This window comes from Sorex araneus, chromosome 9 (assembly GCF_027595985.1).
Source record: "Sorex araneus isolate mSorAra2 chromosome 9, mSorAra2.pri, whole genome shotgun sequence".
Taxonomy (NCBI): domain Eukaryota; kingdom Metazoa; phylum Chordata; class Mammalia; order Eulipotyphla; family Soricidae; genus Sorex; species Sorex araneus.
In genome coordinates this window covers 34,504,479-34,520,597 of record NC_073310.1, presented here as the reverse complement: position 1 = coordinate 34,520,597, position 16,119 = coordinate 34,504,479, and the positions used below count along the sequence as shown (strand labels likewise).

The 16,119-nt window shown below is 39.6% G+C and overlaps 1 protein-coding gene across 1 annotated transcript in view; it reads left to right on the top strand.

Annotated features, from left to right (window-relative positions):
* The window catches only part of RAB4A (RAB4A, member RAS oncogene family), a 40,356-nt gene extending 24,551 nt beyond the window's left edge, over positions 1–15,805 (top strand). Inside the window, exons 4-8 of the mRNA XM_004619009.2 lie at positions 3,963–4,025; positions 4,304–4,458; positions 5,752–5,847; positions 8,625–8,765; positions 14,277–15,805. Coding sequence (XP_004619066.1) covers positions 3,963–4,025; positions 4,304–4,458; positions 5,752–5,847; positions 8,625–8,740 — 430 coding nt within the window. The 3' untranslated portion in view covers positions 8,741–8,765; positions 14,277–15,805. The remainder of the gene's footprint in view (positions 1–3,962; positions 4,026–4,303; positions 4,459–5,751; positions 5,848–8,624; positions 8,766–14,276) is intronic.
* The last annotated feature ends 314 nt before the right edge of the window (positions 15,806–16,119 follow it).

The following is a 16,119-nucleotide window of genomic DNA, read 5'->3' as shown; positions in this document are numbered from 1 at the left end:
AAAGCAACCGCTGTTGGAGAGGATGTGGGGAGAAAGGGACCCTTCTTCACTGCTGGTGGGAATGCCGACTGGTTCAGCCCTTCTGGAAAACAATTTGGACGACTCTCAAAAAATTAGATATTGAATTCCCATTTGACCCAGCAATACCACTGCTGGGAATATATCCCAGAGAGGCAAAAAAGTACAATCGAAACAACATCTGCACATGTATGTTCATCGCAGCACTGTTTACAATAGCCAGAATCTGGAAAAAACCCGAATGCCCCAGAACGGATGACTGGTTGAGGAAACTTTGGTACATCTATACAATGGAATACTATGCAGCTGTTAGAAAAAAGGAGGTCAAGAATTTTGTAGTTAAGTGGATGGGCATGAAAAGTTTCATGCTGAGTGAAATGAGTCAGAAAGAGAGAGACAGACATAGAAAGATTGCACTCATCTATGGTATATAGAATAACAGAGTGGGAGACTATCACCCAAGAACTGTAGAAATAAGTACCAGGAGGTTGACTCCATGGCTTCGAGGCTGGCCTCACGTTCCGGGGAAAGGGCAACTCAGAGAAGCGATCACCAACTACATTGTAGTCGAAGGCCATGTGGGGGAAGGGAGTTGCGGGCTGAATGAGGGCTAGAGACTGAGCACAGCGGCCACTCAACACCTTTATTGCAAACCACAACAGCTAATTAGAGAGAGAGAACAGAAGGGAATGCCTTGCCACAGTGGCAGGGTGGGGTGGGGGGGAGATGGGATTGGGGAGGGTGGGAAGGACGCTGGGTTTACGGGTGGTGGAGAATGGGCACTGGTGAAGGGATGGGTTCCCGAACTTTGTATGAGGGAAGTATAAGCACAAAAGTGTATAAATCTGTAACTGTACCCTCACGGTGATTCTCTAATTAAAAATAAATAAAATTAAAAAAAAAAATAAAAGTAACATGCCAAAAAAAAAAAAAAAATCAGATGGACCAGATACGTAATGTGATTTAGAGACGACCACTGGACTAGAGCTCTTACCAACTGGATTCCACAGGATGTCAAAAGACCTTGTGGCTGCCCACCAACGAGATGGTCAGACTTCTTCATCAAAACCCCGAGCAAATGGTTTGAGACTCTTCGTGTTCCTGGAACGAGCAGATGCCATTGGACTACACTAGCACAAGACTGGCACCCGCTTGAGCAAATTGAAGATCAATGGGATGACAAGTGATACACGTGATTTATTAAAACACAAATTGTTGTGTGAATACTATGGACTTTAAAGGGAGTTACAGTTCCATAATCAAAAATAAAGTGCCTGTGTACGTAGTCTTGCCTTTTCACTAAATTAAGTTAACAAAGCTCTTTGGTTTTGATATTCTTGTTTTTTCTTAGAGTAAACATTTATACTGGGGTTTTCTAGTATATAGAAATGTTTTTGAAAATGTGCAGTTATTCATATTTAATAAATGTGAAGTCAGGATGAATTTTTCTGGATGATATATTAGATTTCATGAAATATAAAAATATCCTAGTGAATAGAAAAAAAAAAAAAGAAAAAAAAATAGGATCTGAACCCAAGCCCAGAGAAGAGCGGGGATGAAGCAAAGCCTGACAAAAGGGAAATCCAGTGAAAGTCTGTGGATCCTTATCTTCTTCCGCCACCACTTCCCTAGTTGCTGGCTGTAAAGTTTGTGTGTCTAAGATAGGCGGAGCAGCTCTTCTCTATAGAAAAATAATCCAAATTTCTGCTGTGCCAAGTCTTCAGCATAAAGGTCCTCTTTTAGGGCTCGCTCAGGATGGGAGATGTGTACTGAAACTGCGGACCAAATATGATGGCCACTTAGTACCCATATTGCAAACCATTCACTCAAAAGGAGAGATTGAGAGAGAGAGAGAGAGAGAGAGAGAGAGAGACAGAGAGAGAGAGAGAGAGAGAGAGAGAGAGAGAATGAGAATGTGCCTGCCACAGAGGCAGGGGATGAGGAAGGGCAAGAGGGATACTGGGAACACTGGTGGTGGAGAATGGGCTCTGATGGAGGGATGGGTACTCGATCATTGTCTGACTGAAACATAATCACAAAAGTTTGTAAGCCTGTAACTGTATCACGGTGATTCATTATTATTATTATTTTTTTAAATAAAGATCAGGGGCTGGAGTGATAGTACAGTGGGTAGGACATTTGCCTTGCACACAGCCGACCCGGGTTCAATTCCAAGCATTCCATATGGTCCCCTGAGCATACTCCAGGGGTAATTCCTGAGTGCAAAGCCAGGATTGACCCCTGTGCATCACCGGGTGTGACCCAAAAAGCGCCCCCCCCAAAAAAAAAGTACTCTTTTAGGTTTTTTTCATGTTCTTCAGTATAAATGATGATCACCAAACATTTGAAGAAAGTTTCTAAAAAGAAAGATCATAAATGGGCAGGCCATGGATGTGGCTCCACAGTTGAAACCCTGTCTTTGGTCTGTCATCACACACACAAAAGAAACTTTCAAGGACTAGAACAAACACTAAAACTACAGTAAATGCAGAAGTAAGATCAGGAGTTGCATTCAAATATAAAAGCAAAATTTTATTTTAGGGCCACAGAAAATTAAAGGTTAGAGTGCATGCTCTGTATGTGGATGTTATGGGCTTGATCCCTATTATTGCATGGTCCTCTTGAGTGCAGGTGGGCTATTTTCTGTCAGGTGTTAAGTCTCCTCCAAAAAAAACAATGTTGGCAGTAGCTCATTGTTGTTTTGATTTGCATTCTTCTGGTGATAAGTGATGAAGAGCAGTTTTTCTGTTAGCATCTATGTGACTGAAATTTAGTCTTCAGCTCCTCTACTTCTGTAGGATACAGTTGGTGCCCCAGTGTGTCCATGTGACTGCAAAGTGAACATGTCAAAGTAAACATTTATAAGTCTTTGATTCCTGCCTTCTAGGTCCATCCTGGTTCGGGGAAAGTCAGCACCATCATTCTGAAATCTTTTTGTCCTCCACTCCTTTTTGTCCCTCTCCATATGTGACCTATTGGTCTAGCCAGGTGTCACTAACTAAAGATACCCTATATTATGTACGTCTTTCCATTTTCACCCTCACCACTCTAACCGAAGCATCACAAGCAGTCAGGAGCAAATAGTTGTATACAGCTACAACCAAATCAACAACAACCCACAACAAAAAGCCAGCACAAACCCTTGAGTTCTGTAAATTGTTCCAGCAAATTTTGGATCTTAGGGAGAGGTCATAAGCATGCTCAAATTTAGTCTGCTGGGTAGAATTGAGGGTGGGGCAGCATCCCATTTGTGATTTAGTGTCTCAGGACCTGTGTGGTTTGGCATTAACTTGGGGAAGTTTCAGAAGATCCCAGAGAATATCCAGAATTGGAAAAGTGACTAGTGAGAGAGAAGGAAGCCAGGGTGAAGTAATGGGAGCGGGGCTACAGAAGCCCAGGAGGAAAGACTTCAAGGAGTGGCAAATTAGGTGTGGGGTGAGGAAAGAGAAATCCGAGGAGTTTGTGTAATCTCCACAGAATATTTAAGTGGAGTAGTGGATATGAAAGGAGGTGACCTATGAAAAGAACTCTTGGATTTGGATCAGAAAGAAGCATGTGTAAGGATTTTCTAGCAGATTTTGTTCTTCTGTTTCAAGATGGAAGCTGCCAGGGCAAATTTTATTTTGCTAACATGAAAAGAAAAAATCTAACCAAAGGAGATTTTTCTTTTTGATTCTCTTTCTCTGCAGGAGAGAAAGAGAATGTGAAGCAGGGCATCCACAAGAATGAGAACAGAATATCATTCTTATCTCCAGCCCCCTCCCCCAAGTCATTTCTGTGACATGACATCCAAAAAACTCACTCATACATAGCCTTAGATACCTTAGTCACATCTCTTTTAAAACAATGTCTGTGTCTGTATTACCTTAGACAAAACAGGTGCTTTTGTCTGAGGAGATGATGCCTCTCTGGGTTGAAAGTAAAAGCAGTCTTCACTCTTGCAGGTCTGTGACAAGAAGTTACTACCGGGGTGCGGCAGGAGCTCTCCTGGTCTACGACATCACCAGGTAACGAATACTCCCTCTTGAAACAAACACTGTGGTGTAAATTTGGGGCCTTCAGGTTGTCTAAGGTACCTAACTAAAGGCTACTGACATAACTTTGACATGTTTCAAAGCATGTGTGAGGGCTAAGGATGCTGCCCTAGAATCAATCCCTAGTACCACCCCGACCGCAACTACCGCAGGAACAAAAAAAGTATACAAGCACTGAGTAGTTTGAATGACTGGAAAGAGTTGCTAGTTTTATAAAATACATGTATTATTCTCACAATCTTATTACACAGCCGAGAAACCTACAATGCGCTTACTAATTGGTTAACAGATGCCAGAATGCTAGCAAGTCAGAATATCGTGATCATCCTCTGTGGGAACAAGAAGGACCTGGATGCTGACCGTGAAGTTACTTTCCTTGAGGCCTCCAGATTTGCTCAAGAAAATGGCAAGTTACTTTATGCCTATTACTGCTTTTTAACTAATAGGTAGAAAAGTAATAACATTGTTTGGAATTTTTACCAAAAGTTTTAAGATCAAACCTTATTCAGAAAATGTAAAAATACCCATTGTTAGGATAGAATGAAATTATCTCATTATAAAATAGACTTATCTACTATGTTTTCGCTATGTTTTACCTCTACGAATGTTGATATAGTAATAAAACTCAGTTTATAAATGTACTGTAAATCTTTTAGCCTGAGGTCTGGGATCTTTAAATATGCAGTTCTTTTTTAAGTGAGTTTGATAAGTTTTTTATAAAGGCACCAGTGAGATAACGTCATCTCTTTTAATATAGTTTAAAGCTAAGTTGATTTTTAATACAGTTTAAAGTTAATTTGGTCAAATATTAAATCTAGATGAAAAGGGTATTGAAGAACTTTAATTTTTTTAAGAACCTCAATAACTGAAATACCTTATAACTAGTTTAATTTTACCAAATTATATTCTGACAAGTTGGCTGATTTTCTGCTAAGAAAATGAGTAAAGTATATCATTATAGGATCTTATGACTTTATAGGAAAACTAACAAGAAATATGGACACTTTTAGAATTCAAAGTTCTAAAGGAATTTAGATTTCATTGAAATGAATTTTATTCTTACAAAAATGGATATAAGGAAGCTAGGGAGATTATGCTTTGCTTCAGAGAACAAACATGGGCTTTTCTGCTGGGATTAATAAGCAATTCAGTGATAAGAGATAGTAAGTCAGATAGGACATCTTCAGGACTAGAATGACAAATTGCAATATTGTTCTTCCCTAAATACAGACATTTATTTTTATAGCGGCACAAATATTATTAGGACAAGGAAATTGCTACTTAAATTTACACTGATAGTTGGTTTGTTCCAGCCAGCCTGCTTTCTTATAGAGCATATGTCCTTCAGTGAACTGACGTACCAGCATAAAATAGTAGTTCCTTTTCAGAAAAGATTAGAATTCTTGTACACATTTTTAAAGATTCAGAGGATATGACTGAGAGGTAGAGAACACTCCTCACCTGTGAGGCCCTGGATTCAGTATCTGCCACCACCAAACCCAAGGCAAAAAGATGCCTGATCCTGGAATGAACCTGAGGCTTTGAGTCATATTGATTTTGTTTACAATTACACATGGTTTCAAATGATAGAATCTATTTTGCTGATTTTCTAAGAGAATTCTAAATAGGCTGTTAGTAGCTGAGTAATCATGATGATCTTCTGTATATGGCTTCATATTTTGTTTGATGTCCATTTTAGAACTGATGTTTTTGGAAACAAGTGCACTAACAGGGGAGAATGTAGAAGAAGCCTTTGTACAGTGTGCAAGAAAAATACTTAACAAAATTGAATCAGGTAAAAGGCTTTCATTAACTTTTCTTCGAAATATTTTACTTGCTAGCTCAATAATATCGCTTCTTAGTATTTTCAGAGTGATTTGGTCAAAGAATAGTCTCTTTACATCTGCCAACCTAAAATTTCTATTTATGTATTTGGAGGCTGTGTCCACATGACTAGGGTGAGAGCATACCTGTTTTATAGGATCCCCTGTCCTACTGATGAAAGGAGATGGGCAAGCAAGGTTTCAGGTCACATTTGCTTTTAGAACTACAGCTGTGTTTAGACCTTTGTCCACTCTCTATAACAACCAGTTAGCTTTGCCGGGCCAGTGGTTTTGTGTCATAGCCAGTGACCAACTTTGTGATGGTAAGGGAATTCCAGATATATGACTTGCAGATTGGACATCATGGAGAATTTATTTCTGAAGCTAACTGAGCATACTTTAGTAGTAGTACTGTGTCTCACTGTAGTATTTGTTGTATCAGTTATTTTCTCAAAATACATTTAAGGGGCTGGAGCGGGTAGGGTGCTTGCCTACCTGACACTCGACCAACCCGGTTCAATCCCCAGCATCCATACGGTCCCCTGGAACACCCCCAGGAGTAATTCCTGAGTGCAAAGCAAGGAGTAACCCCTGAACACCACTGGGTGTGCCTCCCCCCAAAATTTTTAATTATTCTAATTTTGGCAAAATGCTATGTAATTGTCATTTGTTGGAGTTAAAAGTTTTGGGCCAGTGATACAGTTCAGCAGTAGGACATTTGCCTTTCATGCGAGGCCCTGGGTTTAATACCCTGTATCACAAAATGAATAATTTTAGTTTAAATATTAATTGAATATTTTTAAAGTATATGAGAACACTCACCTTTTGTTTAATTGGGAGGGGCCATACCCAACTTCTGGCAGAGGTATGGGTCATCTGCCCCCAGTTTAATGTTTGTGGATCACTGCCCAGAGGTCTTAGGGGACCCTACAGTGCCAGGGAATGAACTTGGGCCTTCTGTGTGCAAAGCATACCCTCCAGTTAAATTTACCTTTTAAATGATTTATTCAAATAGCTGGATGCTTATTCTTTGTGAGATGCTAGGAGTCAAAAATGAAGTAATGCCTTCAAGAGTCTTGTCTTTAGGGACTTGAGGAATAGTGCAGGAGATAAGGCCTGAGATAAGTGCAGGAGACATTGGCTGCAACCCTGGTTGGAATCCATGGCACCACATATGCCCCTGGGTACTGCCAGGGGTTATACTACAGCCCAACTCACTACCTCTCAAAAAAAAAAAAAGTGCCTTTTTGCCAAGGAGATAGCTAAAAGCGGTGGAGTACATGCTTTGCCCGTAGTTGACCTGAACTTGTCACCATGTTGTTTCCTAAGCAGCATCAGGAATAATACATGAGCACTAGACTTGAGCACTTCCAAGTATGGTCTGGAAAAAAAAAAATCTCTATTGAATGCTATCAAAAAAAAAATTAAAATATAGTATGCCCATACATGATAAATGAAAAAAGGAGTGAGAGCTAAGCAGTCTTTTAAAATATGAGGAAGCGTGAACCAGCCTTGGAAGTGAACAGGAGGGGGTTATCCAGGGAAGGAACAATGTAGGTCAATGCTGGGTGAGAGGTAGAAGGTTGAAGTTGTTAGAGTACTAAGATTATGGCAGGGTCTGGTGGAACTGAGACTGAACCCTGACTTTTCACTAGTTACTTGGGACAAATAGAAACTTGATCCCAGATTCCACCTCTGGGGAGACTGAGTTATTTGGGCAGAATTATGGCCTACACACCAGCATTTTAAAGGCTCTCATGTAATTGAGTCATTCAGAAATGACCACAGCTGCTCTAGGGAGCAAGACGTCATTCAAGGGAGCGCCAGGAGTTAACCCCTGATCTCAAGATCAGAAGTAAGCCTAGAGCACTGTCAGATGTGGCCAAAAGAGAGAGAGAGAGAGAGAGAGAGAGAGAGAGAATGGTGCAGTAAATAACCTTTAAAGTGTCATGTGTATTGGTGACCTCTCAGTGTCTGTGTTGCAAGCTATAATGCCCAAAAGTAGAGAGAGAGTATGAGGAATATTGTCTGCCATGGAGGCAGGGGAAGGGTGGAAAAGGGGGGTTATACCCGGGATATTGGTGGTGGGGAATGTGCACTGGAGGAGGGATGGGTGTTTGATCATTGTGAGATTGTAACCCAAACATGAAAGCTTGTAATTATCTCACAGTGATTCAATAAAAAAATTTTTTTAAAGCACAGTAAAAATAAATAAATAGTGTCATGTGTATGTTCTGTGTATAATAAATTTTGAATTCCATGCTAAAAGAACATAAACAATTGGAATTAGCTATCAAATTCTTCCTTTCAGGGTAATCATCTGGTAACAAATAGAAGTACTTGTTTCACCAAAACTAAAGATATAGGGTATATTGTCATAGTTGGGTTTTTAATCTTCTATAACAAATTATAACTTTGAGATTTAAATTAATGTATCTCTATAGATGTTCACTTATCCAAATTCAGAAACTGCAAAAGAAAATCCAATGAAGTTCACTTTCCTTACCAGCCTTCTTTTGTCCCCTAACCATCTTGACTTCTTTGGTGTCTGTTACTCTTTTTGCATCTTTTCAAAAGTAGTTTTATGCCTATGAAAACATAGGTGCATAGGTAGATAAATAGATTTACCTTCTCCGTTCAAAATGGTAGGATATATACAGGGTTGGATACTTGGTATTTTTATGTAATATTGTTAGGGATCAGATAAACCATAAATACTTTTTTGAAAGAGTGTTTGCTTGCTCCCCAGGTGAACTAGACCCAGAAAGAATGGGCTCAGGCATTCAGTACGGAGACGCTGCCCTGAGACAGCTGCGGTCACCACGTCGCTCACAGGCCCCGAGTGCCCAGGACTGTGGTTGTTAGAAGCAGCACACGAGAATCCGTGCCGGTATGTGCTCACAGCTCAGCATCTCTGTCGTCCCTCCTAACCCTTGGCTCTTTTCACTTCTCTTGAGGTCCACACCTGCTCGACTCTAGTAGTTGTTACTTTTTGCATATATATTATGAAAAGAAAATTGACTATATAAATAAAAGACATTTTTGAAGTAATAAAGGTTATATTCTGGCTCTTTCCCTGGATCGTACAAATTAAAGTGTATGACCTAACTGTAGTTAGAATAAAATCACATCATAAGCTCTAAAAATTATTGAGGGCCCTAAAAAACTTGTTTTTTGATGTATTGTGAGGATTTGAGATTATTCGCAGTAAGTTAAAACTAATGGGAAGGTAGAAGGGGAAGGTAGTTCAGTTGGGCTGAGTTCTGCATGCGGGGACCCGGGTTATCCACTATTGTAGGATAAGTACATGCCTTCCTTGCACACCACTAACCTGGGTTCAGTCCCCAGCCCTGCATATTGACCCCTAGCACTGTGAGGAGTGATCCTTGAGCACAAAGCTAGGAGTAAGCCTGAGCACTGTTGGGTGTGACCCAAACACCTCCCCCCCAAAAAAAAAATAATAATTATATACTTTTTCCAAGTGGTGTTTATTTTATTCAGGTGTATAGCATTTCAAAATCATGTAATTGGGTATATTCACAGACTAAAGAAAAATGTGAAGCCATATGACAAAATCCAAAACCATATATGATAACTCTTAAAAAGCTGTCAGTTAACTAGAAATCGAGAGGCATTTCCTCAACTGAAAAATAAATCCTCAGAAACCGTGCTGCTCACGTGGTGGAGCACACACCTAGCTTCTGGGGGGCCTCGGGATCAGCCCCCTTCACTGCTTCCCTCCACCAGCCCTGCCCTGTGCGGCCCCACCGACAGCAACTAGAAACCTACTTTGGCCTCATATTTAATGATGAGGAACTTGAAACTTACCTTTGAGTATGAATAGAAGGCAAAGATGTCCTTACTACTGCTTTTTAGCATCATAGTAATGTAGTAAGATGAGAAAATAAAATGTTTATAGGTTGGAAAGGGAGAAAAATTAAGTCGTCTCTGCAGATACGTTATATATGTAAAAAAAAATCCAAAAGAATTCTCAATCACAAAAATCCTCCTGTACAGTTATGTTGCTGGGCTGTAGGATTCAGAATTAATACACAAAAAAGGCAATTCATTTTCCTTGAACAGGAAATTAAATGCAATTTGAAATTAAATGCAATACCCATAAACTTCAGCATACAAAAGGGAAGACATATTTGAGTATTATCAAAATATGCATAAAACCTATAAGGGAAGCCATAAAATTCTGATGAGTGAAATAAGTGGAGAGAAAATCCATGTTCAAATACAGAAGGAAAAAGTGTTGTTCAGATGTTACTGATGTGATCATATCTTCCTAATGTGCTCTGATGATTCATTGCTGCCCCAGTCAAAACCCCAGCTGATTATTTTATAGATATAAACAAACTAAAGTTTACACAGAGTGGCAATAGACCCCAAATAGCCAGTGCAATACTGAAAATAACAAAGTTGGAAAAATTACACTACCTGACCTTAAAATACTGAGAAGCTACAGTAATTAAGACAGTTATTTACCATCCACAATGCATACAAAATGAACTAGACAAGACCTGACGTCCTTCTTAAAAATTAGTTCAAAATGGATGCAAAATTATAAAAGTGCAAAATAATAGAGGAAACCTGAATAATCATGAGTATGGCAATAACTCTTTTAGATACCGTACCAAAGTTAGAATCCACTAAATAAATAGTTGATAAGCTGGACTTAATTTAAATTACAAACTTCTGGGGCCAAAGAGATGGCATAAGAGTTACATGTGTGTGTAACTATCCTTTTTGGGGCTACAACTGGTGGTGTTCAGGGCTTATTCCTGACTCTGCATTTATGGATCACTTCTGGCAGTGCTCAGGGGACCATGTGGGGTGCTTGATATTGAACTTGAGTTAGCTGCATGCAAGACCTGCCTGACTATGACTCCGGCCCCTGTTTATAACTGTCTTGAATGTTACTGATCCTAGTTCTACTTCCCATCACCACACATTGGCCCATGAGCACTGCCGGGGCTCAATCCTGAGCCTAGAGCCAGGAATGCATCCTTAGTATCTCTGGGTGTAGCCAAATACCTCACCCTCCCATCTTGACCCCCAAAGAGAAGGGAAATTGCAAACATCTGTGGAAGACAATGTCAAGAGAAGGAGAAAATGAGCTACAGGCAGGGATAAAGTATTTCCAAAGATCTATTTTGCAAAGTATGCAGGGGGTTTTGGGTTTTGGTTTGGGGGCCTGAGCTGTTCTCAGGGCTCTGCACTCAGGGGTCATTCCTGGCGGGGCTTGGGGATCATATGAGGTAGAGAGGAATCAAACCCAGATCAGCTGCATGACAGGCAAGCGCCCTACCTTCTACACTCCAACCCAAATAGACAATTTTTTTTGGTTACTGTTTTTTTGGGTCACACCTGACAGGGTGCCAGGGCTGCTCCAGATTCAGTGTCCAGGGCTCTGAGCAGTGCGCGGGAGACCACAGCAGGCCAGGGTTGAAGCCCAGGCCTCCCGCGTGCAAAGCTTGCACGTTAAACTGCCTCTCTAACCCCAGAATACGCAAAGAATTCTTAAAACCAACAAAACGACCCCATTTAAAAGTGAGCCAAAGATCTGGACCTCTCATTAGAGAAGATAAACAGATGCTATTAATATGGATACCAAAATATGCTGGCACATCATTGTCATCAAGAAAATAGAAAACAGCAGTGAGATCCCACTACAAAAGTAACAGGATATTCTCCCAACCATCTTCACTACTTGGTAGCACTATAGCACTGTTGTCCCGTTATTCATCAATTTGCTCAAGCGGGCACCAGTAACGTCTCCATTGTGAGACTTGTTACTGTTTTTGACATAACCAAATACCCCAGGCTCTGCCTTGCGGGCGGGATACTCTCGGTAGCTTGCTGGGCTCTCCGAGAGGGACGGAGGAATCTAACCTGGGTCAACCATGTGCAAGGCAAACGCCCTAACCACTGTGCTATCGCTCCAGTCCGCTACTTGGTATTTACTAAAACTTGAAGGCATTACACATGGATTTTTTTTTTTTTTGGATTATGTCGGTTATACAGTTCTCAAACACCCTTCACTTCACCAGTGCCCATCTTCCATCACCAACCCCCCCAGTATACCTGCCGCCCCCTCCCACATCCCCAGTCCCAACCCTTGCACATGATATGTTTCACTTCGTTTACGCCTTATTTCGATTACATTCCATGTTTCAACACACAACTCACTACCGTTGTTGGGGTTTCCCCCAAAAAAGAAAAGCAGTCCTATTGCCAAGGAGGCATTTGATAGTTCTCCGTTGCTAAGAATATAGAGATATTAAGTCCCGCTGTTTGTTACATAGTTTTTCTTTTTCCCACTTGCCCCGCGCCACCGAGTTCACGCCTGTTTTAGTAATTGCCACGCTGCCTGACAAGGGAAAAAAAAACCTCAAAGGATGGTTATTTCCCGTCATCAGCAGGCGTGGGGCTCTGGCTTAGTTGATAGACTTGTAGAGTATCTGCAAGCAGTCTCTGGAACCGAAGGTCTTGCGCTGGTATCGGCTCCGGCTCGAGATTCCTCCAGCGTCCCGCTGTTCCTTGTACATAATTTTTCCCCTTATATCCCATTCCCACGCCACCAGGTCTGTTTGCTTAATGGACATCACACTGTAGTTGATGACACACCGCGTTTCTTCCCGAGAAAGAAGAAAATTTCTTCTCAGCCGGCGTGGGGATATAGCTTAGTTCAGTCTAGTGAGATGGCTACCACTTTGATTGCCTTCAATATTTCAGCAACAGACTTACTATTAGGATCTCCCACAAAAGTCCGCCCCATTAGAAAGGAACCATTACATATTGCTCATACTAAGATGACGGTTTCTGTATAAAGTCCAGGGAAAGTACAACCAGAAATAACATCACTACAAACTTTTACCCTTTTATGGTGCTCATAAGATGGAGAAACCTAGAGAGAGGCTCGGCGTCTCCGTTTTGCGCTCAGGAAAACCGCGGCCCCTGCGCTGTGCTCAGGAGGGAGGAGTTGAGAGAGAGACAGGTTAAAAGAATTGGGGGATGCCCGGGTCCCACAGCTTCAGCACGCCGTGGGGTCTCTGGTCCCATGCCGGAATTAGTTCAGTGGGCTGCTTGGAGTCCGAGGGCGCTCCCTCGGGCCCCTCCATCATGCTCCTTCCACAGCCGGGTCCAAAAGCTACACATGGATTTTTATAGTTGCTTTATTCACAAATGCTGTAATGTAAATGTTCCTGATTTATTTTTGGATAGTTGGGTGGATAGATTAACAGTGGTAGATCTAGAGAGTTTTGTATTATTTAGGGTTAGAGATATACGAGCCATCAAGTCTCAGAAAGACATCAAGGAATCTTCCAGCATATTACTGCATGAAGAAAGCCAATCTGAAAAGGCCACACACTTGCTGTATGATTCTAACCATATGCTATTCTGGAAAATGCAAGTGACGGTGACAGTAAGAAGATCAACAGTTAGTTGAGATTGGGAATAGGAGGGATGGAGCAGGATATTTTTAGGGCACTGAAAATACTTTGTATGATATCATAAAGTACATATTGTTTGTTTACTTAAACTCACAGAAAGCATGTCATCAAGAATGTGAGCAGTGGATTTTACGTGACTGTGATATAATAGTGTAGTTGTAGCATCAGTTTTAATGAAGGATATATTGATTATGGGGAAGATTCTGCTTGTTTAAGGGCAGAGGAGAAATCTGTTTTTCCTAAATTTTGCTGCAAACCTGAAACAGCTCTATAAATATTCCTAACCAGAAAAAACACTAAAGCAACCACTTTATAATAATACAATCATTTTTGTCTAATAACTGACAACAGTTATTGTCAGTTATTTAAATTTAAAGTAATTTAAATTACTTCAAATTAAATTAAAGTTAATTTACTTTAATTACAAAGTAATTAAAATAGGATGAACACGGTCCAAATACTTAATCAAAAAGAAGGCAGTAAAAGGAAACAAACAATTGATGGCACAAATAATAAAATGGTAAATTAAACCTAACCTTACCAATTTAAAAAACACAGTCTTGCATGAAAGAATTTAAATGCCATAGGAAATTTTTATGTTCTTCTTTTTTTTCCATAAAGAAGGAAGAGATGTAGTTGGTGAGAAAGATCAAGTGATCAAGACAAGTTCTAGTGCCTTTGTCCAATGAAACTTCCTTGGATTAATTGAATTTTTGGTTAAAGTGCCTATTATTAAAAATCTCATATGTGGATCTGCAAATGGAGAGATTAACTTTTTAAACTTCCTTTTTCCCATATTCTGTAGTGAACTTTCTAATCTCTAATCAGCAATATCTGATAGATAATGTATACTTAAAAAAATTGTAAATATTTGCTAATTCTCCATAGGACTTTTGAATTAATAATTATGGATATTTTTCATTGTTCTTAATATTTTTTAGGTTCATACAGTGGTATTTGAGACATGGAACTTGAAGAATCTGAAGTTTTTTACCACCATCTTTTTCTACTTTATATATAAGTAGATCTTTGTGCAAAAATATATATATACACATATATATATAAAATCTGGGTTGTTATGCAAGCTAGTAGATGTGTGACAGCTAACCATATAATAAATCTGAATCAATGAACAATGGCATTAGATGAATATAAGTATGTAAACATTTTCCGTTTCATATTTTCCCTTTCACCTTGGGTTGAAACCCTGGCTATATATTGTATATATTGTATTCCTCTGAGCATGGTATCTAATGTATGGTCTGATAGAATGTTGCACTAAAAGCGGTCTTTTATTTTTTGTAATCATATGAAGTGAAATCTATGCATTGTGAACAGTGTGTTTGATCATCATGTCAGTTATTATTTCGCAGTTATGTTCATGACCTGATATTTAAAGACTGGCATTTTGGCCAGTACATTGCTTGCTTGATTATGTTTAATCACAGTCTTACAAGGTGTTTACATGATTCACGCTTGAAATACTAGATTAGTAGTTACTCATATACCAAAATAAAATGGAAAATGTTGTTTTTCCACAAACTGTACTTTGTCCTACACTCTTAATTTTAAAGCCAGGTCACTTTATAATCAATACGTGCTCTTTTTTAGTTACTGTGATCCAGCACCAAGGATTACAGTACAATTAACCAGTCTAGGCAACTTAGTGTTTTCTTACCATTGGTTATATGCATTTGACCCAGTAGAATGGAGTTGCTCTTCTGTTCCTGATGTGCTGATCTGTCCTCTTAGAAACACATTGTTAGGCCGGAGCAATAGTACAGCACAGGGCACTTGCCTAGCATGTAGCTAACCCAAGTTAGATACCTGACACCACATATGACCACGTAAGATCCCCCCAGCACTGTCAGTAGTGATCACTGAGTGCAGAGTATGTCCTAACACCACTGGGTATGGCCCCCCCCTTCCCACAAAAAAGAAACACACTGTTTATAACTTCTTTTCTGGATTTCAGTCTTACAGATTCACTGCCCCTTTTGTAAGTCTTGTATTGTTTCGTGTTCATTTTAAAGAAACCCATTGAACCCAGTTAATATTAAGGGGACACCTTTAATAAATTTCTGTATAGCTTTTGCTGAATACTTAAATGCCTTACTAAAGTTATCAAGTTGACTTGTTTTTTGTTCACATAAGGTATATTGAAGTATGTATTACAAAGACTTATTCTAATATTTTTTAAATGTCAGTGTAAAGCACATATTAGAACTTTTGTTTAAAGGTGAAATATAATACTTAAGGCTGAAAAGTGAAGCAACATTCAACTTATATGTATTCTTTCACTGTGACTATGTAGCTGCAGTCTGGTCAATGTCATTACCTTTTTTTATTTTCTTTAAAGTTGCCTACTGCTTTTGTTAAAGAGAACAAAGACGCCAACAAACTCTGGGAAGTTAGATTTTAAAAGCCAGTATGTATCCAGTGTATATCTATTATAGATCTTTTCATTTGATCTTCTTCATGCCTTGGTTTATTTGGGGGGAAAAAAAACACAATGTGTAGCTAATTTTCAGACTGAACTACATCATGGCCCTTGCTGGAAGAATCTTACTCAGTGTCTCATTTGTAATCATTGTGCAAGCTGCTCATTTTTGAATGAGCTCAATGCATGGGCCTAGAGAGTGTTCATTCTAATACATCAGTTTGTTCAAAAGCAAGAATTTTTTAAAAGACAAATGTTAAGTTGGTTTACCAATAAGTCTGTTCATTAAGACACAGATACTCCCTGTCATTCCACATCCTTTGACCAATAAAAGTTGCTACAGA